Raw genomic sequence first — 23,847 nt, 5'->3', positions numbered from 1 at the left:
TTCCAGGATTTCCATATACCCACTTAAAAATGCCCAATGACACGTAACAACATACTTTGCTTTATAATTTTGATATATTTTGAATTGTCATCTGTGTTTTTCTTCTTCATATAGGCAAAATAAAGGTATTTCTACTGCAAATTGGTGCATAAAAGTGAGTCAGAATGCAGGAAATGAAGTCGTTGATGCTCAAAAATTCCCTGGGGGAGGACACCCAGACCCCCCACTATGAAATGCCCCCCCTCAAAAGGCTCATTCTGGCCCATATATATAGGCCCATACATATACAGTACAGTATACCCACTACAATACATTAGACTACACCACTGTAGGCTACCCACTCGATGGTGTTTTAAGCCTCCAACGCCGACTTCAAGGCAGTGCTGCGACCGTCCACTTCAAGGCACCTAATCCTAACCCTGACCCTAACCATTGCCTAATCGTAGTGTAAAAACACCAAACATCAGGCCACCCACCCGCCAGTGAGGGATCATTTCCTTGCTGCTGCTGCTACTACTGTAGTGAATCTTACTAGCTGGTTGTAGCTGCACAGATGTTTCCACCTGCGTTGCACCCTCCTCTTGACGCTCCTCACTTAGAACCTTAGTACCCTTACATGTGTCACCAGGTTACAGTCAACCTTCTGCTGTGAAGTCATAGATTTATAGCCTAGAAATCTAGACGCATCCTAGTGGCAACAAATTTATTTTGCAGCCAGGGGGGTCTAGGCACTCTCCGTTGGCTTGCGAGCTGGAAAAACGGTAGAGTCGGTGGGTGGGCTTATGGCTGCTGCTGCTGGGAACAGCGGTCTTCTGGAAGACTTGGAGTTAAGCTTTTATTTGAGAAAAGAACAAAGAACAGCACAGAAATCATTCTTTAAAAAGGCAGATGTGTTCGGAGTTTTGCCGACTGCTTATGGCAAAAGTTTAATCTATCAACTAGCTTCGCTACCTTCTTCATTGCTCTGCCTGGTTGTAGCACTATCCTAGAGGGAATTTGACAACCGTTTATCCCGCCCCTCGGATTGAGCCCTGTCAATGGTGAGTTCCCAGACCCAACATCTTGATGTGGGTCTGGCTTGTCAGGCTAATAGATTTATTAAACATCATGAAACTAACTCAAAATATCTTCTAGAAGTCTAGAATGGTCTCCACAGCAAATCTTGACTATTTGTAAGCTGTGCACTCTCATTGTATCACTATTACAGTTAAAATACGTAATGCTTCCAAAATAAGGTCAAAAGTAGAAATCTGATTACTGGCCTGCCATGTATTGACAGATCTACAGTAACCAGGTTACATCAATAATTGTTAACACAAGTAACCTGCTTTCTTGTGTTCATGTAAATATACTGACTGGCAGGTGGAAAGAAGTGGATGTTGATTCCATGCGTTTCAGAGGAGGCACGTGGCTGTCTGTAGGGCCAACAATGGCTGTCAAGTTAGCTGTAAAAGTGGAATGGGCCATTTTATTGGAACAACAGAGACGAACAATCCTTTCAGTCCCCCCAAAAAACCAATGGTTTTCAGATACGTTTCAAAAAGTACTTGACCACAGAGTACAGAGGAAATTATTTTAATGATTTCGAAAAATATCCATGCTGTGTTTGGTTAGTTCCACCTGAGCTGGACTCCCATCGTAGTTGCATTGTGCAGCTCCATTAATCACATGACAGGCGGAGGCAAGCTGCACGGACTGAGCTGAGTGTAATGGGATAATGCAGTATGAGAAACGCAAAGGCCAGAATTGGACGGATGACTAAAATGCTGATTAGATTACAAAATTCATTTTGGTCCTACCAGTATCCCGATCATGCAGGAATATTTGATGCTACATGAGAATGAAGGATGGAGAGTTGGAGTAGGAGGGGTTGAAATACTATGGACGATGTGGGAAGGAATCAGGAGATTAAAAAAAGCACTTTAAGATGCAATATGTGTGATGAACAGGGGGAGAGGAGAGGAGGAAGGACAGCTTTAAAGCAGAGAGATTGCCAAGTTAGAGAGGAGTAATGGGGAGGGGAGGTGTGGGTGAACGGGAGCAGAGGGTTGGGAGATTGGTGGTATCAGTACACCAACAGTGTGAGGGAAAGGCTCAGCTATCATCTCAGACACAACAGACAATGGGAACGCATCAACCTATCATTACTTATGTATTCTCTTAGGCTGTCTTTTCCCTGCTGAAACTCCCCTATTTTCTCCCTCTGACTCTCTCAACTGGGCTCTCCTCATTTTCATTTAACATCCCTCTCCCTCTCTGCCATCCATACTTTCCCCCTCCTTTCTTGTTTCCGCTCTACTTGATCTTCTTTTTACCCTTACTTCCCTGTCTTCTGATCTCTTGTACCTTTTTCTTTCTTGGGCTTCTTTGTGTCCCAGCCTCACTCTCCGTCTCCTCTCAAGCTCCATTTCCACAGTACTTCTCCCTCTTTGTCTCTTTTCTTTTCCCGTCGTTCCCCCTCTTTCTTCCTATCTGTATGAACCAGCTGACAAGCTGTGTGGGGCTGCGTGGTCCAGGGGCAGCTGAGCATGGCTAAACTGCAGTAAAATCGCAGCGTCACTGCAGAGATTACACTATTGTGCAGTTTCACGTTGTTTGGGAGACTGAATTTGTGTGTGTGTGTGTGTGTGTGTGTGTGTGTGTGTGTGTGTGTGTGTGTGTGTGTGTGTGTGTGTGTGTGTGTGTGTGCGTGGGCGAGGAGGGTAGGAGTGTGTGACGGGACTGAATGTGTGTGTGTGTGTGTGTGTGTGTGTGTTTGTGCACATGGACCAAACCTGCTGCCACCAGCAATTTCAGCCACAAGCAAACCATGTCTAATTGCTCGCTCTTATCAGGGTTTCATGGCATCATATAGTTCATGCAAATTATCCACAGTCTTTTACAGAAATGAAGGTTGTATCATTACTGATGCTGAGTGAGTCATTTTAAACCCTGCACTCTAAGCCCCACAATAGGTTACTTTCATTGAAATCCTGCCCCCACTGATATGACTTAAATATGACAAAAAAATCTCTTTTCCTGCGGAGGTGGCAGAAGACGGAGGCATGAATCCGATCAAACTGACACGATGTAGTACAAATGTGATTACACGCTGCTCACTTTAAAGGAGCTGATGACAGTGGAGCAAAGAGGAAAACTAAGGCAAATAAATGAGAGGGAAGCACAGAGGAGAAGAGAGGAAGGGGAGTGGTGAGGGGAGAAAAGGAGTAGAAATGAGGAAGGGAAATGAGAAGTGAGGAAAACAATAAGAGAGAACACAAGCTGAGAGAAAGGGAAATGGAGAAAAGGATGGGAAGAGAGGCACAAATGGGGAGGAGAGCTGAGGGACGAGGAGAGGAGATAAAATGAGATCAAAGTAGCGATGAAGAGATCGAGAGAAACAGAGAGAAGGCGTAGGAAAATATCTAACCGGGAGAGTTACCACAGCGTCACTGTAGCGCGCACCAGGCACGCTGTTGTATGATAGTATCATCATTATGAATAAAACAGGACGGGTGTTTTGCGCAACGTCGTGGCAGTTTGCAGCGCTAAGAGCGAAGAGCATCAAAGCATGAAATCAGAGAAGAGGTCGTGATGCAGCTCAGCGCTCCCACGGCTCTCAGGGGGCTCCTCGGGATGTGACAGGACAGAAAACAGTGCACCAGGGCCTTCCCCTTCCTCCCCTCTTCCCTCTCATTCTCTTGCCCTATCTTGCAATTACTGAACTCTCCTCTCTCATTATCCTTTTCTGTCTTTTGTCACCCCCCCCCCCTTCATTGCTTTTGCTCTTTCTTCTGCTGCTCACATATTTCATCTTCTTGCGTTTTTGCTTGCTCCTGTTAAAATTTCAATTTTCTTTTATCTTCCCTCCTTCATCTAGTTCCCCAGTGGCTGGTTTACAGTAGCTACACACCAAAAGAGTTTAAATGTATTTGTAATATTTTAAATCTGTTATTTACTTTTATGTTTGGTCCTGTGTGTGTTTGTGTGTGTATGATTGTGGCAGTGTTTCACATCTCATATCTTATTCCTTGGAATTTGTCTTGTGTTTAGAGTGAGCCTGTGATTTTGCTGAATATTAACCATTCCTGGAGATGTGTTTTGACATCTCAACAAAGTGTCATGGGGCAAAACCTTTTGCTTCAGCCTGAGAGGTCTCCTGACACACTGTCATTTTCTGATGGTGCTCAGAGTCGATATGGGTCATCTAGTCCAAATTCAGCTGCATTTCACACTATGGTGAAACGTCTGTACCAGTTGGCATCCATTCAAGGAGTTTTACATTCAAGCATGTGTCTCGTCGGTGCTTCAGAAAGTGTACATTTCTCCGGTATAGAGACTTTACGTTTGGTCTTGAAATTCAGCTGAACTGAGCTGAAGCCTGTTGATCCTTCTTCTTAGTCTGCAGGCCTTGGAAAGGACCTACACTTATAGCCTTACTAAATCAATGACATGGCAGTACTGGGTCATAGCACTAATGGACGGAGTTTCATTAATTAGAATACTCTGGTTGAAGCTCTTGTAGTCCAACCATATAATTTCCAATGCGTTCACTATTGACTGATAGACTGTAGCCCGAGCATCAGGCTAATGAAATGTTGAAACATTTAATGGGGGATGTGTGTTATGTGTACGTTAAAGTGAATTACTGAACACAATGGATTAATAGTGCCCATTCACTGGGAGCACAGAGAAAATAATAAAACCTGCATGCAAAATTTTTGTATATTGAAAATATTTTGAGAAAAACAATATTATTAACCACACCCAAGTAAATACCCATTTCATCCTTATATTTATAAAAAAACAAAAAAAACAACAACACATATCTGTCACTGGATAACCTTTAAAACTATGTATTATGGGAGTTTAATGCATAGGCAGACCCTTATTTTCATAACTCAAAACCTGTTACCTTTAAAAACAGAAAATCCCATACAGGCTTCAAAATGTTAATGTGTAACTGTGAAATAGAAGTGCTCCCTGGGGCACCCACATGTAACTCAGCCTGTGTCCAAAAACAATTTCAGCAAAGTTAACGATGCATTGCCTACATTCAGTATGTAAATGCTCATCTTGTTTTTCTGGACAACAACTGATTCTGAGTTGGTTTTTAACGATCTGTGTATTTTGACAAAGGCGTACAAAGAAAACATAATCCACATTTGGTAAGCCAATGAGGAGATACATGTGAGGAATCATTTTTTAGTTGGGAGTAAAATTTTAAATTCCTCTTTTTAAAAATTATAAAAAATGTGAGAAAAAAAGAGAAAAAGCTATTAGCGTGTGTACTTACAGCAAAACCTAACTGCTAAATACATTTAGCATTCAGATAGACTAGGTTGTAAAGAATGTCTCAGTGTGTCTGTCTTGTTGGTGTAACGGTTCCTGTGAAAGGCTTTCCAACCTAAGATTTTGCTGCAGTGTAGTAATTGCTTAGTTTTAAAAGCTCCAGAAAATGGGACTGTATCACTCTGACCCTCTGACTCACACTGAAGGTGGGGTGTGGCTCATAATCAAGTATGTGCCATCATTTTCAGACTTGGCAGGTTAATGCCACACAAACTACCTCTTTTTGTGATGAGACAGACCTCATAATGTCTGCTATTTTTGGATTATATTACATTACAGTACACCACTCTGCTCTTTGCTGGTGCGGGCACTGCTGACGTCATGCTCAGAGATACCGCGCAGCAACTCGGACAGAACATCAATAAAGTCATTACGTAATGGACTGTCCTGTGAGGGATGTGCTCATTAGTCAACAGTTTGATTGCTCTTGTGTTTTTTAAAGGGCATTAAAGTAGCAGAAATCAGATGTTATGCCAGTATCTCTACAAAAAACCAAAACCAAAAAAAAAACACTTTATTGTTTGTTTGAAAAATTGAGGGCTCAAACAAAATAAAAGGCCTCTGGATGTTTAGATGCATGACAATTAAATGGGTTGCCGGTGGGTGTTTCCTTTCAGTATGCACCGTATATCTAGCCTTTTCTTAATGAAGCAAAAGTGAACTGTGCATAGACTGAAGACTTCCGTTAAATTTAGAATTAAATTTATGGTACCTTCAGGCGATTATCTAGATGGCTGCCAAATGTGATAGATTGCCGGGTTTTGACCCCTTAAGCGAGAGAGTCAAATAGATATCTGCTCACAGCAGAGGAGAAGAGACCTGACTGCAGACATTACAGACAGGAAATGCATCTTGCTATTAAGATTATTGTAATGGGATGAACGAAGTGTTCCTACTGCTGAGTCATATCACTCCATATATGACTGCAACTTTCACATTCTCTTCTTTGCATGTGGAATTATGAATACCAACATCCTCTCTAAATCAGGTTTATGTGTCTGCATAGGTCTGGATATTAATAAAGACAAACAAATGACTGTGATATTAGGGTTTTAGTCTGGAACGTAAACATAAAAAGAAATTCTAAATGGAGACAAATCCAGTTGGAGTTGCTGTTTGCAGCAGACCCTGTATGTTCATGAAGGCTCAGGCTGCTAACCACACAATGCCACATACAATGTAGACTAAAGCAGTAATAATAGGCTCCTCTCTCCAGAGCAGAATCATGATGATCAGTGAGAGAAATCGATGCTGTTTTTGTTGGAGCATTGATCCCATTTGTGATGAGAGACATTAAAAGAGAGCAGAGGCCCCTTTGTAAAGTCAACCCACATTACTGTTCACATTTTATGTTTTCAGTCTTTACACACTGTATTTACTTATCAATGTTAGAGTGTTACTGGGGCAGGGGCTTTTCAAAAAGGGTGTGAGGTTCATTGTCATCAGTCAGTGCTCCAATTTTTAGGATCCAGTCAGAGTAACAGGGATGCTATAGCTTTAATTTAGAAATTGTACATGTAGCAATCTCTTCTTGTTAGATGTATTGGTCTAATATGTCACTTGGGGAATGTGTTTAACTATAAAACATTTTGAGTGATATCAGCACTAACATCTAACAGCAGTATATTTTTCCCTTTTTAAAATGCCATGGTCATCTATAAGTTCAACATTGCATATGTCAGTCAGTCATTCACCATAACTTCTAGTTCACTGATAAACATTCAGCAATAATGGAGGCGCATGCTTAATGTTGCCCCATATTTTTATGTGACACTTCACCATTTGCCAGCACATTTAGAGGACATTATTTCTAAAACACTTCTTGGCTAAGAGTCGGGTGGCTTTGAGGAGGGGGGTGAGGGGGATATTTTTTAAATGTCATTCCACTTCACTTAAATGAGAATTATGCTTTTGGTAATTGGTAATATTATGAGAGTAAAAAACATAAATCTGTGAAGGTCATCAGTTCAAACCGTTAGCAGGGAGTGAAAGTGTGTCGTTCTTAGATGGTCTTGCCGCTGTGTCTTTGAGCAAGGCATGTTCTTTAGCTGAAATGCTTTGTTAAGAATAGTAGCCGCAGCAGAGAACTTTCTGAAGATCTCTCTGGTGTGCAAGTCTGTAACTATAACATGTTAAAGTGTCTGTAATCTATAGTTTTATACTAACAATGGATCCCATGACCACTTGTATGTGAAAGGTGTCGCTCGTAGTGATGAACCCACAGATAATTATCACCTGACTCTGCAATTCCCCTTTAGCTCTACTGAGCCTTATATCGTCTTATAGCTCATCGTTTGGGTTTTCTGGGCTGTGGCTTTTCTGTTTTGGTTTACTCTCGCTGCTTTCATAGAATCGTTTTCGAAAAGCTTAAAATGCGTAGACATGACACATAAAATAAAATCTCCATAAAAATTGAATGCTATTTATATGCATTTCCATGAGAAACAGCAGACGGACAAAGTTAGAAACTAGCTGGTGAACACAATTCACACAACTAACAGCTAAAGAGCCAGAAGTTAGTGAGAACATAAACAGAGCTAAAAAGGAGAGTGAATATTTGACTTTAGGCCGCAATCCATGGGGAAGTGGCTTGGGGACTGGTGGGTCACCGGTTCAAGTCCCTGTATGGACCAAGTATGGAGTGCGGACTGGTTGCTGGATAGGTGCCAGTTTACTTCCAGGGCACTGCCAAGGTGCCCTTGAGCAAGGCACTGAACCCCTAAAACTGCTCCAGGAGCACCGTAACCTATATGGCTAACCCTGCATGATGACCCCTCTGAAAACAAATGCATGTGTATGGTGTCTAGGAGGGATATGCCAAGAGATACATTTCAACTGCACCTTGTGTAAAAGTTTCCTGGTGTTGATTGACCAATAAAGCATTTTAAAAAAGGTGGCCAGTAACACAGTAACACTACACAGTTAATAAACCGTATCTGCTTGATGTGTAAATAGGCAACTGTTTGCTAAGTTAAGTTTGTTAAAGGTCCCATGGCATGAAAATTTCACTTTATTGAGGTTTTTTAACATCAATATGAGTTCCCCCAGCCTGCCCATGGTCCCCCAGTGGCTAGAAATGGTGATAGGTGTAAACCGAGCCCTGGGTATCCTGCTCTGCCTTTGAGAAAATGAAAGCTCAGATGGGCCGCTCTGGAATCTTGCTCCTTATGAGGTCATAAGGAGCAAGGTTACCTCCCCTTTCTCCGCTTTGCCCGCACAGAGAATTTGGCCCACCCATGAGAGAGAGACATCATGGCTTTCAAACAAGCAAGGTGGCAGTTGATCAAGGCCACACCCCCACCCTCCACCTTGCCCCCCCTCTCTCCTCCTCAATAGCTACAGACACAGAAATGGCACATCCTAAGGAAAGCTCATTGTGGGACTGGCTGTAGTGGCTGTAATTCTGCACCAAGGCTGAATTTCAGAGAAGAGACTTCAGATACAGTATTAGGGGACCACTAAGGTCTATATAAAAGCATCCAAAGAGCACCATGTCATGGGACCTTTAAAGCTACATTGTGTAAGAATTTCTCCCATCTAGCGGTTAGGGTTAGGGTTGTATATGACAACCAACTGAATATTACTTTCTAACCCCTCCCATTCCGAGTGCGCTCTAACTCCTACGGTGGCTGTATTATTCCAAGAAGTACGACTTTGTCTGTGAGAGTTCCTTCCAGTGTAATAATAGTTTTACGTTATTTTGGTACCATTTCATTGCTAACATCAGCTATCAAGTTCCCAAACATATGCAAGCTAATGTTAGTAAAGTATCAGTGCTATTGCTATTCTGTACATTGTACAAGATCAATAGAGTAAGGCAATGTTTACAACGTAGGAGAGAAGCAACGGAGGTTTGTGTGTGTTTAATATATTTCTCTGAGCAGTATGAACAATGTCAATGAAACCAAAATTAGCTCTTAGTATCTCCAGCTAGTCTCTGTTACATCTGCACGACGTGAGTTGTCTGCCAGGGAAATCACGACAAATATGATTACGTTTATGTTACAAGGTAGACAATCCTTTTTCATCATTGATGCGAGGAAAGGTATCCTAGGCGTTGTTCTAGTGTTATGCACAACCATGCTATAGTTAGCCAAGCAACTATAAAACTTTTCATTTACACAAATAGGCAGAATTACCAACTTCGGCGTCCCTTTTTAAAATCCTTGCTCCTTATGAGCTCTTTCCATCTTGGAAAAGCCACTCCAATATTAACTTTGGTCTTGTTGCATTTTAATTCTCTTTTTAACTTCCTTGGCGACTCCGTTATATGTCCTAGATAGGCACTTCAACCGGCTTTCAAATCTTCTGGCAGTTGCTGAGTAATCTTCTCCCCCTCCCTGGCATTCGTCACAGTGCCACTGACTGTAAAAGCGCGAAACGCGGAGGTATGTCCCTCTTTGGCTAACGTATTTTAAAGATGGAGGCTCAACATTCAAGCGACATTCGATTCTGAATGGCAGATTCTACGCGTATGAGAATACTTTGATTAGTTGGTGGAAGTAATTACACATGAATGAGCACATACTTGTGAAAGAACAAAGTTTTTTTTTTTGCTAAGAATCAACTAAAAAAATGACACAATGGAGCTTTAAGGGAATGATATGTCAATGCTGTGTTCACAGCTTGTTTCTGCTGCTTCCCGGTTGCCAAAAATTGGTTATTGTAGGTGTCTCTTAAGAGCTTTGTGAAAATAATCTAGTAAATCATATGTGACAAAAGTCTACGGGAGGCAACTCATTAGATAAAACCTGATGAGAGGACTAGCACTAAAACCATCTCCATAAGGTAACCAATGAGATAAACTCCCCAAATGTTGGTGTAGTCTGAGACACCAAAACATACGACCTCATACAAACATATGAATATGCAGAGTTGTGAGGTAATGTATTGTATGTTAAGGCAAACAAAACTCAAACCCTTCTCTCCCCTTATCTTTCCAGGCAGTGTTGTTTACTTAGGGATGATGGTTGGAGCGTTGTTCTGGGGAGGGATGTCTGACAAAGTGGGTCGCAGACAGTGCCTCCTCATTTGCATGTCCACGAACGGCTTCTTTGCCTTCCTGTCATCTTTTGTTCAGGGATACGGCCTCTTCCTCCTTTGCCGTCTCATCGCGGGCTTTGGGTAAGTCTGATAACATGGAGGTCATTCTAGGGCTGACTAAGATGACAAGCCATCCGTTTAAACGATTTGTGAAAAGTCAAGTCAAATTGTTACACTATGGCACTTCAAAATTGCCTTCTTTGGCAACAGGATTGTCACACTATCTGAACATAAAACAGTATATGTCCAAAATCAACGTATGCATCAGGGCTAAATCACTGAGAGTAAAGAATCCATCTCTGTGAAGCACAATCTATTCGAGGTGTGTTTCTGTAGACATGTCTCTGTCTCTCCCAATTGTCTCTTTCCACTAGATTCCACTGAGTAAATGTAAAAGTTATTGAAAAGAGATGAAAGAAATGTCCTGTCATGCTTACATGAAGCCTGTTTTCTCTCTTACTCTTCCACAGAAAGTTTATGACTCTTTTACCATAGAGGGTTTACTATCTGTCTATCTAAATGTAATTTTCTACTGCTGCTGCAATGCAGAGCAGTAACAACTATGAATAGCCTAAGATGTTATAGGCAGTGACATTCTCACTCCATCAAGAAAACCTCAATATACATTATTGTAATCATCTCTTAAAATAACCAGTGTGTTTCAGAGTTTGTGAAAATGAAAACTCTACCAGAGACAGATAGCGTGTCATCCTCTTTATACATAGAAACATGGTGTAGAATGTGATTTATTATGTCCTTGTCTTTGGCAGTGCAACTGTTCCTTTAAGAGCTAATTCAGTAATTGCATCTGCACCATTCTCCCCAGAGACCTCCAGAGTAATTGAAAAGGCTGTCCAAACTGCCAACGTGACCTGTGCCTCTGAATCATTCGGGAACTGGCACTGAGGGTTTTTTTGTATGAAGTTTTGGGGACAAAAATGCTTAGCTGTGTTTATTTTTTGCGTATTTGGTCTCCTTTGATGTATTAGTAATGGACCTTCAGTTTATTCTATTTTAATGGAAAACAATCCAAAAAAACCCTTTAAAGGCTGAAAAGAGTCTGTAGGAATTTTAACATTTAATCAAATTACAATTTTCAGGAACCAAAAAAAGTCCACAAACTGAGGGATTAAGATGTAAAAGCAATTGTGACTACAAACACGTGTCCTGGTTTCTCCCTCTACTCCCACTTACTTCCACATTCTCTCTGGTTCTTGCAGGATAGGAGGTGCTGTGCCCATCGTTTTCTCCTTCTTTGCAGAGGTGTTGTCCAGGGAGAAAAGAGGAGAACACCTCAGCTGGCTGTGTATGTTCTGGATGATTGGAGAGATCTATGCATCTGCTATGGCCTGGGCCATCATACCACACTATGGTGAGTTTATCGGTTAGAAAATATTGTAATGTATGCCTATTTTGCTATAGGCTAGGGATTGTGCCTCCCAATAAATAGAAAAGGCAAATTATAAATTGTAAAAATGTTACATCAAGTAAAAGCCGTGACAGAATTACGTTTTTTATAGCACTGATGAGAAGCTTGGCAATGTGACTTAAGCTCTTGATTACAACTTATAAAACTGTAAGGCTTCCCTGTGGCCGTGGATTGTGCTGCAAGATTTCCCTGCCATGGGAATCAATCACCTAATAGCTCTGAGTGGGTGCAGGCTGTGAAAGGCAGAGGTTTACGTTAAGATATTAACGTACGCATGCATACCATAGAGCAGACGGATGCTGAAAGTGTGAGGGTGGGCCTGTGGGGGAGAGAAAGCTGTGATTTATGACAATACCACATTAGATATCAGCTGCACTCATCATGAAAAGAAACAAAACGAAGGGAATGAGCTTTCTTCCTCTCCTCTTCTCTCCTACTCACATTCTTTTAACTTCTTCCCTGTTTTTTTAACCTGCTATCTTTTACTGCCCCCCCTCTCCTCCTGTTTTGTACTCTCCCTATCTCTCTGTCTAACTCTGTCCTTCCTTTTATTACCTCTCCTCTCTCTCCATTCTCTGTCTCTGCAGAGTGTTCTTCTTGATCAAGCATAATTAGGTTTTTCTCCTTGCTCTAATAGGACAAAGCTACAGCTAGAGGTGATTTATGGCCAGACCATGCTTTAGCCAACCTGTGACGTCATTGAGGGAGAGAGAGAGAGTGTGTGTTGTGTGTGTGTGTGTGTGTGTGTGTGTGTGTTGCTGTAAGTGGCATGGGTGATGTTGTACTGGGGTGTAGCCATATACAGGTCTTCTTCAAGGGAAATTGAAGGCAATAACATCTGACATTGTAAGAGGTCATCTGGGTTAAACCCCCTCCCCACACACACACACACACACTTACATGTTACTCAAGGAGATGCACAAATGCACACACAGCTGTAGATCCGCTCACATGGCTGTACAGAAGCACACTGGTGAAGGACTCACAAAACATTCTGAAACCATAACGAGTCTTCACGACAAAATTCTGCTGTCAAATCTGCTGATATCGTATTGAAGGGATGGTAGTGGCCTTACTCTGCTCTTATTCTCTCTGACACTCACTACCACTCTGCCTCTCTTTCTCTCAGAGGGAACTACGTGTCTTGCATACTCCAGTGCTCACCAGTGGTTTTTATGTTTTCTCTAAAGTGCTGCAGTGTCTGCAACCAACAGCACTACGATGTGTGGGCCAAAATGCCTCATGCAGATACCTTTGTCTCTTTGAACGAAGGCTAAAGGTATCATAGATTGGTTATGATACAAGTGCCTCAACACTAGCATTTATTACACCATTAGGGCTCTCATTTATCTTCTCCACTCGCTGACTCCTAATGTCTCCCAAAAGCCCCCTGCCAGACTCACAGCTGGGGCCCTAAAGGAGGTCTGCTCGGCACAGATCCTCATTACATTGACGGGAGAGTTTGAGGAGTTCACTTGCGGCCAAGAAAGCCCACCACGAGAGTAACCTCATTAAACACTGCTCAGATCCACAGATTAAAGATTAAATACCCTCCGGTCGTCTTCACATTGTTGTCAATTAATTGTAACTCCTCAGCTTCTACTACTTGAAAACCAGGAAAGCACTCTGTATAGTGAACATGTAGCTTAGCTTTGTATAAACACTGGAAACAAGTGAAAACAGCTAGCCTGGCAAAATGTCAAAGTCATTTTTACAGCTCTTAAAGTCTTCAAATCTGTCTGTACTGTGATCCATCCATCCATATTTTTTTTTTTTTTTTTTTTTTTTTTTTTTTTTTTTTTTTTTTTTTTTTTTTTTTTTTTTTTTTTTTTTTTTTTTTTTTTCTATCTATCCATAAATAAATACTTTCTTCTCTTTTTTTTTTTTTTTTTTTTTTTTTTTTTTTTTTTTTTTTTTTTTTTTTTTTTTATCTATCTATCTATCTATCTATCTAGTACTATGTAGGCACTGCTGGAGTTGGTCATCCATAGACTTAGTCAATTACTGTATGTACATAATCCTTGTAATGAGATTTCCAGTTGCATGGGTGAAACAGTAACCCTAAGGGGCAGGAAGCCACGCTACATTTCTGTAGAAAAGGCAATCACTGCTGAACAACATTTCCTCCTTCCCTTTTCTTTCTTCTTATGTTTCTCACTCTGTCTAACTCTGATCTTTACACACCTATCTAACTCTCATACACCCAACACACACACACACACACACACACACACACACACACACACACACACACACACACACACACACACACACACGGAGAAAGCCAAGGAAATAAATAAAGGGACTCTGAGAAAGCGGAAATACACACAGGCGGGACGTTGTCTACAAAAGTCATTACTCTTGCCCAACAAAAGACACCATGAAAGTGAAAGCCAATCATTGCTTATTTCCTTTTGCAGTTTTTGCTTTACTTTTACCTATTTTCTTTATTTATTTATTTTTTTTTTTACGTTGGTCCGGTCTCTTCTGGGATGGTTTTATACCACCCACCCCCCTTTGAAAATAGCTGTTTTTAGATTTTGATTTGAATTGCTTTCAAAGCCGGATTTGAATATGCTGTGAGGTTCATTTCAAGCAGCCTTTTTCTGGCATAACCATTAGTGTTAACCCCCTCCCCACTCCCTGACTCCCCTCCTACGCCTGTTGATGGATAATGGTGCCTTTCCCTTTGGAGCAGCATCTTCATGAAGCACGATCTGTCGAGGAACGTGGGAGGTCACGACTGACACGGCAATCCCTTTCTGTGCTTCCTCCCAAAATATTTCAAAAAAATGAAGTGAATGAGAGAACAACTACAGATCTACATATACGAGACATTGTTTGTGATTGCATCCTGGCTGGTCCTGGCATTACTTTATATATACTGTATACTTAAGTTATTCTTTGAGTTACCGTCACAAGCTTTATGTAACTACATACTTACATACATGTTTATGTAACATGTATCTTTATGTAAGTTTTGCACACTGCAAACAATAAACTCTTTAAATTACAGCAATACTGTAATGTCATTATTAGGTTTCCTATTGCATAAGGAAAAGGAAAACATGATGTATAATTTTGAATGTATGTTCGTGTATTTACATGTGTATATGTGTGGGTGTGAGATTGGCATTATGGCATTATGTTAGTCGTGTCAGTGTCATCTGCATTTTCTGTCAATGCAAGTTTTTTTGTTTGCATCTCCCCCTTTTGTTGAAGTGTATAAGTCTGTGTGTGTGTGTGTGTGTGTGTGTGTATATTTGTGGGTGTGTGTGTGTGTGTGCACGTTACAATGATTGATGAGTCTGGGAGAGTGCCTGTGGGCTGAGATCAGGTGCAACGAGATTTAACTTAGCAGAAAACGCTCAATTCCTTTCCTACACATTCAATTAACCCGTCCCTGTGCACTCCTCTCAGCTCCCTCTGCAGAGCCATTCATCTCGGAGCTTACATATCACTCTGCTCCGGCTGCTGAGCGCTCTCATTTAAAAAGCCATCTTTTATTTTGTAAAAGAGTATGAGTTTCACACACAACATTTAGAATCAGCCTCTCAGATCAATTGGCCCAGTACCCCATCTGATAAGGTAGTATCTAAGCTACATTTAATATTATTTAGTCACTGCTTCCTCAAAGCATCATTTTGAGACTTATTAAGTAATCGTATTTGCTTTAATCATGCCCCTGTGAGCTGAAGATTGGCTAAATAGCCACCTGCTGGCTTCAAATTGTGCACTGAGCATTAGTGTATATTTCATCAGACACATATTCATCAGACCACAATTGTGGTCTGGTCCAAGAACCAAGCAGTTATGACCAAAGAGATTAACAGTAATTTTGTATGCAGAAAAAAAAAATTCAGGATCACTTGAATATTTTACATTATAGTAAGGCACCAACAACATATATCTTTATTAGCAAAATAAAGTCAATGCCATACAAAAGATGAACCATGTAATGTAAATGAAATAGGGCTTTAAGTCTAAATATTAACTCTGAATAATGAGTAATACAACCAGTTAGAAAGTAGTGCCATAGTATGTTAAATAGCAGTGAGTAGCATTTGTGAGTAAGTCTGGCAGCACTTGGATTTGTGAGCTTTCAGATTAACATGAGAAAATTATCATTGCTTCACAAACTCATGACAATGTGCCAAACACAGATAAGCTGCATGGACAAAAAGCCAACATTCAATAAGAATAAGTCAGACATATGTAACATATTATACAGTATATAATTTATTGGCATCCAACATAATGTTACCCTCTATTGCAGCAGTGTTTGCAAGAAAATAAAAATCAAACACTTGTCATGTGTTAGGTTTTCATCAAGTATTTAAATGCATTCCCTTCCTATTCCGCCATGTCATCCATCAGACTGTCATTGGTGTTGTATGCCACTGTTTACAGGTTGGAGTTTCAGTATGGGCTCAGCATACCAGTTTCACAGCTGGAGGGTATTTGTGGTCGTCTGTGCCCTGCCCTGTGTGTGTGCTGTGGTGGCACTTACCTTCATGCCTGAAAGTCCCAGGTTCTACCTTGAGGTAATTCTATTTTCCCAAATTATAACCGCTTAAGAAATATTTACACTGAAACAGTTATGATTCCTCATCTGCTGCAACAGTTGTATCTTCAAGAACACTGTGTAATTGTCGCCAGCTGTCCGTGCTTATCTGTTCTTACATTCAACGTCTGTAGAATAGTACATCAGGTAAATTGAGGGCATTTGGGCATTTCCCAACATATGTTTAATCAGATCAAACAGTGTGAGTCATCTAAAACTCCTGGAGGAGGCTTTACATGTGCAAATAAAAGCCTGGAGATTCGTGACAGTAGGTTCGCTGCTGCAGGATAATTACCCTTTGAAGTAAAATGAGTCACAGTTGTCGTGACTTTCATCATTTTGGCCCATCTTGGAAAAATCAAAAGGAATATATTTATGTACAGTATATACGAATGTGGATGTGTTGCTGTTCCTGAGTAAGCGAGACCAGTGCTGATCCTATGAATTTTATCTTCTCTCTTTTTTTCCGCTTTCCCTCCTGTCAGGTGGGGAAGCATGATGAAGCCTGGATGATCCTCAAACAGATCCACGACACCAACATGCGAGCGCGTGGGCAACCGGAGAAAGTCTTCACAGTGAGTGTTTGTTTCTGCTGTGCAATGTCTTGGCTGGGTTTCCTGATGCTTAAGGAAGCAAAGAGGCTTATATTCTGCCACCACTGGGACAGGTTTTAACGCTTTGACAGTGCAGGATCATATCTGAATTAGGAAGGTTCTGAAAGCTGTTTTGTGTCGTTCAGGCTTATTTGCTTCGTGAGCTACACTTTGGGAAAGCCTCTTAGTCAACACGTTTCTTGAATTGATCATGTACTGTAGTACACACTGTTTACATTGATTTTCATTACATTACAGTTATGTGCTTTCAATCTTGTGTGAAAATCAAATATAAATATGTGAAAAACCATCTTACAAGTAACATCCATGATATTGCTTACGTAATCACAAAAAAATGAATGTTGAATGTGAGTATTGTATTATACTGTGATGATGATTTTCTTTCTTGATTACTTTGTTAGGTAAACAGGATCAAAATCCCCAAACAGCTGGATGAACTGGTGGAAATGGAGTCAGAGTCTGCCAACCGAGTTTCCAAGTTTTTCTTCAGAATAAAGACTGAAATACATGGGGTAAATATTTGTCTTTTTATTTAATTGGAGCAGAAAGCAATTTTGTTTTAGGCTAATTTCTATCCACTGCCTCAACCAATTTGTCTTTTGTTCACATGATGTATCCTAAGTCTCTTATCTCTCTTTAGATCTATCTGAATCTCATGAAGTGCTTCAACTACCCTATGCGAGAAAACATGATGAGACTAGCCATAGTGTGGTTCACGCTGTCATTCGGGTGAGCTTCCTCCTGATGTCATTTGTGTCATAGAAAAATCATTCAAGGCTAATTTCTCCGGTCAGAGAATAGCACTAGGCATTTCTGTCATCTTGATTTCTCTGCTGCGCAGAAGTTGCGAGGTCTCGAAATCATTCACAGTCTGTGGATCAATTACTGGTCCATTGGTGTCTCAGGGCAGGGCGAGCAAAGATGGAAGGAGTGAAAGCAGCCAGAGATTAAAAAAATACCCTGGAAAACAGAAACAAAAACAGAAACCACAAGTGTATCCTGCTTTTCTACTGTCTGATCGCACATGTATGCGTGTATCTGTCCATGTTTTCGTCAGATCTCAGTATAAAAAATCTACATATTTTGGCTGATAAATGTATCAATTTTTGATATCCTGATATCCTTGTATCCTTGTGGTTGCAGGTATTATGGCCTGTCAGTCTGGTTCCCTGATGTCATCAAACACCTTCAGGCAGATGATTATGCCTCCAAAGTGAAGCTGCACAATAATGAACACATTGAAGACTTCACTTTCAACTTCACTTTGGAGAACCAGATACACCAAAATGGCCTCTTCATCAATGACCGGTAGGATAAGTAAACTTACCAGCAGGCTTATTGGATGGATGGACTATTGTACTATGATAGAATATTTAAAGCGGAATTTAACTGTACTTCTTCAGATTCATCAGTATGAAGCTGAGGTCCGTCACCTTCATTGACTCTACCTTTCGTAACTGCTACTTTGATGATGTGACATCGGTGGGCTCCTTCTTCCGTAACTGCACTTTCAGTGACGCTTTCTTCTTCAACACAGGTGAGATATAAGGATTCAATATTCTTAAATTGTTTATTTGAAATAAATACACAGCTAGAGTGGGATGTTTTGTCATTTTCAGATTCATCAGGTATAATCGTGTCAAATAAAATTTTCAAAACATAGACAAGACAACAATATACTGCGTTGTGATTGTTTTATTATTGCGAAATGTAATTTTTTTGCACTCTTTGGGCAGACATTGATGAATCCAAGTTAATAGATGGCACAGAGTTGATCAACAGCACATTCACACACAACAAGAAAGGATGCCAGATGACGTTTGATGATGACTACAGTGCCTACTGGGTTTACTTCATCAACTTCCTGGGGACTCTGGCTGTTCTGCCCGGGAACATTGTGTCCGCCCTTCTCATGGACAAAATTGGGCGTCTGTCCATGTTAGGTAAGAACGGAGGGTAAGAGTGAGGTTCATGTTGATGTTATTGTTGAAGGATGTTGAAATGATTCATGGTGTGGATGTAGCATCCATCATTGAGTATGAGAGGCAATTTTAATTAGGCCCTATAATTCAGTGGAACATTGAAAGTCAAATGAGTTTCACGTGCACTAACTCCTGCTCTGTGTGTTTGTATGTCCATCAGGTGGCTCCATGGTCCTTTCAGGCATCAGCTGTTTCTTCTTGTGGTTCGGCACCAGTGAGTCCATGATGATTTTCATGTTGTGCCTTTACAACGGCCTGAGCATCTCTGCCTGGAACTCCTTGGATGTGGTAACGACTGAATCATTCCCTACTGTCAGGAGGTGAGAAGACAAACAATGGATGAGTGCATACTGGTTTACATAGTTGTTTAGACTTGTGGAGGGATTTAAATAAAGTGGAAAGACATACACATAACACAAAGGGGTGATTCAGTCAACTTTAACACACTTCTCTCTCTTGTCTACCTTTTACCTCCTCCTGTCCCTGATTATGTTCCCCTCAGAGGAACAGGCTTTGGATTCTGCAATGCTCTGTGTAAGCTGGCTGCAGTCTTGGGGAACCTGATTTTTGGTTCTCTTGTTGGCATCACAAAGGCCATCCCCATCCTCATGGCCTCGTCTGTGCTCGTCGGGGGAGGCCTGGTTGCACTCCGGTTGCCTGATACCAGGGAGAATGTCCTCATGTAACACTGGCTTGGCATTCATCAGCTGGGATAAAACCTGGATAAATCCTGGGTGAATCCGAGAGAAAGCCCCGGGAGCTTTGAGCAAGGAGTGCAAATGGCTTGGTTCAAACATACTGAATCTACACTATTAATCACATTCCGCTAGTGTACCTTATGTAAAGCTGGATAGCAAGCCACCTTTTATCACAGTGTTTTACTTTTATCATACAACTCAAAATCATTAGATTCCTTGTTAGTCAATAATAAGCTCAGCCATTTTGTGAATATATTATCTGGAGATTTCACATGACAGAGGTGAGAGTTTGCACAGGTTTTGGTACTGAGACTTTGGTGGAGTTTTGTTCAGTGACTGGTTGCCCCTTCCAGCTGCAGCCAAAACCTTGTGTGGAGTCACTGCTTGGTTAGAGCTCAAGGCTTTTAATATTAATACAGTCTTATTTAGACAAGCCAGATGGGGAGAAGAGTGAAAAACAAGTTGTAATGAGCACAGCCAACCTTCTGTTTGACTAAGTAGGGAATAGATGATCAGACAGAGCGGACACACGACACAGCTGTGTGACAGCTGTCTTGCCCACAAGACTCACGTACACAGGACATGTTGTAGACAGTGTGTACAAAGTCAACATAAATACCAATTTGTAAAACCCCACACATAGATATATGTGCAAATGCATGTCTTAGAATAGACTGATACTCAAATATACCTTCTCTTTTTTTTCTACACTTGCACCATACTGGACACACGATACTGTATTTTGCTCGACATGACATTTGCTCAGACATCTGCAACCTTTTCAAACTAGATAATTCAGTTATGACGCTAAGCCCTTTGCATTACCTACCCAACCAAAATTCAAAAAGGCCATATTGAAAAACTTTTCTTGTACCAATAATTGTATGGTATGTTGAATCTGATGCTGCTTATTTTGTTTTCTGCTTATGCTTTGTGTTATTGTGGAAGATGAAATGATGAATTATTCATTTTATCCAAATGTTGTTACTCCAGGTCCCCATCCATGTGTTGTATTATTGTACAAAGGCTCTCTGATGAGCTTTCCTTCCAATTTAGCTTGGTGTTGGATCTTGCTTGTGGCAGTGACGTTGATAATGACATGTCATGTTGCTTCCTTTTAAAAATACTGAATGGCCTTTTTTTTTTTAAATGTGCCTCTCCTTAACTGGAGCAGTCTGCCCATAGTCATGTGATGTCCAGTGGTTATAAGTAACAGACAGAAACTGAACAGGAAGTAAATAGATACAATAATCATGCCATTTTGTGTGTGTAATATGTGGCCAATACAGTATTTTATTATAGTGTGAATTCATTTTTGGTTTAAACCTCATCCCTTTTGTTAGACATAAATATTTTTTTCAAATAAAACTTCTATTATGGCGAGATAAGCCTCCTGTGCTCCTGAAAAGAAATTTTTTGTTACCAACCAAATTGTTACCAACAGGTAAACAACGATTCATAACAAGATTAAATGGTGTAAATTACCAAGCATGACTACAAAGTAATAATGTAAATAACAACCACCTCTTTATGAGGGCTAATTGGTGCCACCCATGATGAAAATGTCTCCTAAGGAAACTTTTTGGCTCTCTTTTTACTTTATATTTTGAATCATCTGGGAGAAATTCAACTGAAATTGTGTCTGCATACCTGCTACATTTGAAGTAAAACAAATACAAACAAATAATACATTTAAGCACTGTCATTTGTTGTGATTTAGCAACACTTTTGTCTAAAATCTAATTATTGCCATAATCTCACACTTGAAAACATGACCTACCTTATACTAGTTATTATGTCTCTTGTCTTTCAACATTGGAACCTCAATGCATACTGCTAAAGATAATGATAACATCACGTTTCTATATTGAAAGTGTTACAATACCTTTAAAAATTTTAATTGATATTGACATTTTTCACATTTAATTTGTGCCCGTGGATTGTATTTTCTGTGGCTAACAGCCTGTGACCTGCTTTTCTCTGCATTTGTGGTATGTGTTATTGCAGCGTAGAAGTAGTTTACCCTTTGCACTGCATTTGGCTCTGTCAAGGCTACTCAACAACAACAAAAAGGCTTCCAAAGTGGTACTGTGCATCCATTTCCATGGACACAACCTTTTCTCAGACTTTCTAAATTCAGTTGGAAATATTATGAAGTGTGCTGCTATTGTGCAACAGATGTTTTTTGTCAATATGATTTCAATATTTTTAAAACAAAATTATAGCACACATATTCTAAATAAATGCACTGATATTAAAAGTAACGACTTCTGCCCAGTGTCAATCCAATGCTATGTCTGTAGCAAGACTTATAGAAGGATTAATTTCTGTTAAGTTAAGTTTCTGGATGAGCTAAAACCTTAATTAGTGGCAGATCCACCTGTTGTGTTATATTGGGGATACATTATATTATCTGTTATGTTTAAGGTATTGGGATATTGCTTAAATGTACTGTATTTGTGTGTGTGTGTGTGTGTGTGTGTGTGTGTGTGTGTGTGTGTGTGTGTGTGTGTGTGTGTGTGTGTGTGTGTGTATAAGAGAGAGTACTGTATGTGTGTGGGCCTGCATATGGATGCATGAGTGTAAATAATGTAGATATCAAAGCTGATATTGGTGGACTTCTGGGTATTATGTGTACAAGCTCCTTGATTGACTCATGTGTCTCCTGTTTTGTCCAAGCTATAAGTCCATCCACTGTATCTCTGTTGTACATCTCTGTGTCCTTGGCTTTAAGCCCCTATTCACCTGCTACTCTGTGTGTGTGTGTGTGTGTGTGTGTGTGTGTGTGTGTGTGTGTGTGTGTGTGTGTGTGTGTGTGTGTGTGTACACACAAACTTGCATGTATGTGAGCAAACTTCTGTTCTTTTGTGCTCAACTTTGTGTTCTTACTGTAAATTGTTCTGGCAGAAAATGATGGCAATATTTAGATTTTTGTTGAAGAAAAATGTGAATGTATCACTCTTGTAAGTTCTGTTCATCCATTTTATGGAGGTAATCAAATGTATGTGGAGAATAAAGATGTGTATATTATTGTGAAGGGCCTGCCAGGTCCATAAGTGGGAAAATATATGAAGAAATATTTGCCAAAAGATGCCCCTGTGAATATTGTTAGAAACGTAAAATGCAGGGATTGCAGACTGTGCTGCTTTTGAACATATATACAATAAAAGCTATGTTCTCTAGCAAATCATGCTGTGCTTTTATTTCACAACCCTTATCTCAAACCTCAGAATAAAATGAATCTCCATATTGATATATATTTATTATAGCCTACTATTATACTATATTAATAAACACCGGAATTAGTCTACATTACTGCACTTACCTGCTGTATAGACATTTGCACCAAGACTGAGTCCTAATTTTGCATCATTCTCTAACAAATATATAATCTTGTGGAGAAAATATACAAGGACAGACTGCACAGTTTTCCCTTTGCTCTAGTATTGTGTTTGAATGAGTTCATGGGTACTTTCATATGTGAACAAAACATATAAGTTAAACATATAACATAAACGTAGCTGTCAGTTTATTAGGTATGCCTAACATAAACTATTGCAGTATAATAAAACATGTAATATAAAACTGTGAAATATCTTCATGAAGGTTATAATGTTGGTGATAGAGAGGTATTAGTAGGAGGTATGAGATGGCTGTTCACATATGAAACATATAAATTAGCCAATTATCTAGCTAAAGTTTGGGAGAAGAGGAAAAAAGCTCTTCATCGAGATGAATTGTAGATGAGAATTTGTTGTTTGTGTGTGGTGTGTGTGTATGTGTATGTGTGTATGTGTATATACACTCACCTTAAAGATTATTAGGAACACCTGTAAATTTCTTGTTAATGCAATTATCTAATCACCCAATGACATGGCAGCTGCTTCAATGCATTTAGGGGTGTGGTCCAGGTCTAGACAATCTCCTGAACTCCAAACTGAATGTCAGAATGGGAACGAAAGGTGATCTAAGCAACTTTGAGCGTGGCATGGTTGTTGGTACCAGATGGGCTGGTTAGAGTATTTCCCAATCTGCTCAGTTACTGGGATTTTCACCCACAACCATTTCTAGGGTTTACAAAGAATGGTCTGAAAAAGGAAAAACATCCAGGATGCTGCAGTCCTGGGGGGCGAAAATGCCTTGTTGATGCTAGAGTTCAGAGGAAAATGGGCCAACTCATTCCAGC

The 23,847-nt window shown here is 40.2% G+C and overlaps 1 protein-coding gene across 2 annotated transcripts in view; it reads left to right on the top strand.

Moving 5' to 3' along the window:
• Positions 1-22,843, top strand: part of sv2ca (synaptic vesicle glycoprotein 2Ca) — a 33,254-nt gene extending 10,411 nt beyond the window's left edge. The window contains exons 3-13 of one of the 2 annotated variants that reach the window (XM_039803301.1): positions 10,275-10,455; positions 11,595-11,746; positions 16,214-16,347; positions 16,853-16,942; positions 17,383-17,493; positions 17,622-17,710; positions 18,125-18,289; positions 18,385-18,518; positions 18,718-18,924; positions 19,124-19,283; positions 19,466-22,843. In XM_039803301.1, coding sequence (XP_039659235.1) covers positions 10,275-10,455; positions 11,595-11,746; positions 16,214-16,347; positions 16,853-16,942; positions 17,383-17,493; positions 17,622-17,710; positions 18,125-18,289; positions 18,385-18,518; positions 18,718-18,924; positions 19,124-19,283; positions 19,466-19,649 — 1,607 coding nt within the window. In that variant the 3' untranslated portion in view covers positions 19,650-22,843. The remainder of the gene's footprint in view (positions 1-10,274; positions 10,456-11,594; positions 11,747-16,213; positions 16,348-16,852; positions 16,943-17,382; positions 17,494-17,621; positions 17,711-18,124; positions 18,290-18,384; positions 18,519-18,717; positions 18,925-19,123; positions 19,284-19,465) is intronic. The other variant, XM_039803302.1, reaches the window with a different exon arrangement.
• Positions 22,844-23,847: the final 1,004 nt, after the last annotated feature.

Source organism: Perca fluviatilis, chromosome 6, assembly GCF_010015445.1.
Source record: "Perca fluviatilis chromosome 6, GENO_Pfluv_1.0, whole genome shotgun sequence".
Taxonomy (NCBI): domain Eukaryota; kingdom Metazoa; phylum Chordata; class Actinopteri; order Perciformes; family Percidae; genus Perca; species Perca fluviatilis.
Note: the sequence above shows the minus strand (reverse complement) of the source record. Positions and strands in the feature narration are given on the sequence as shown.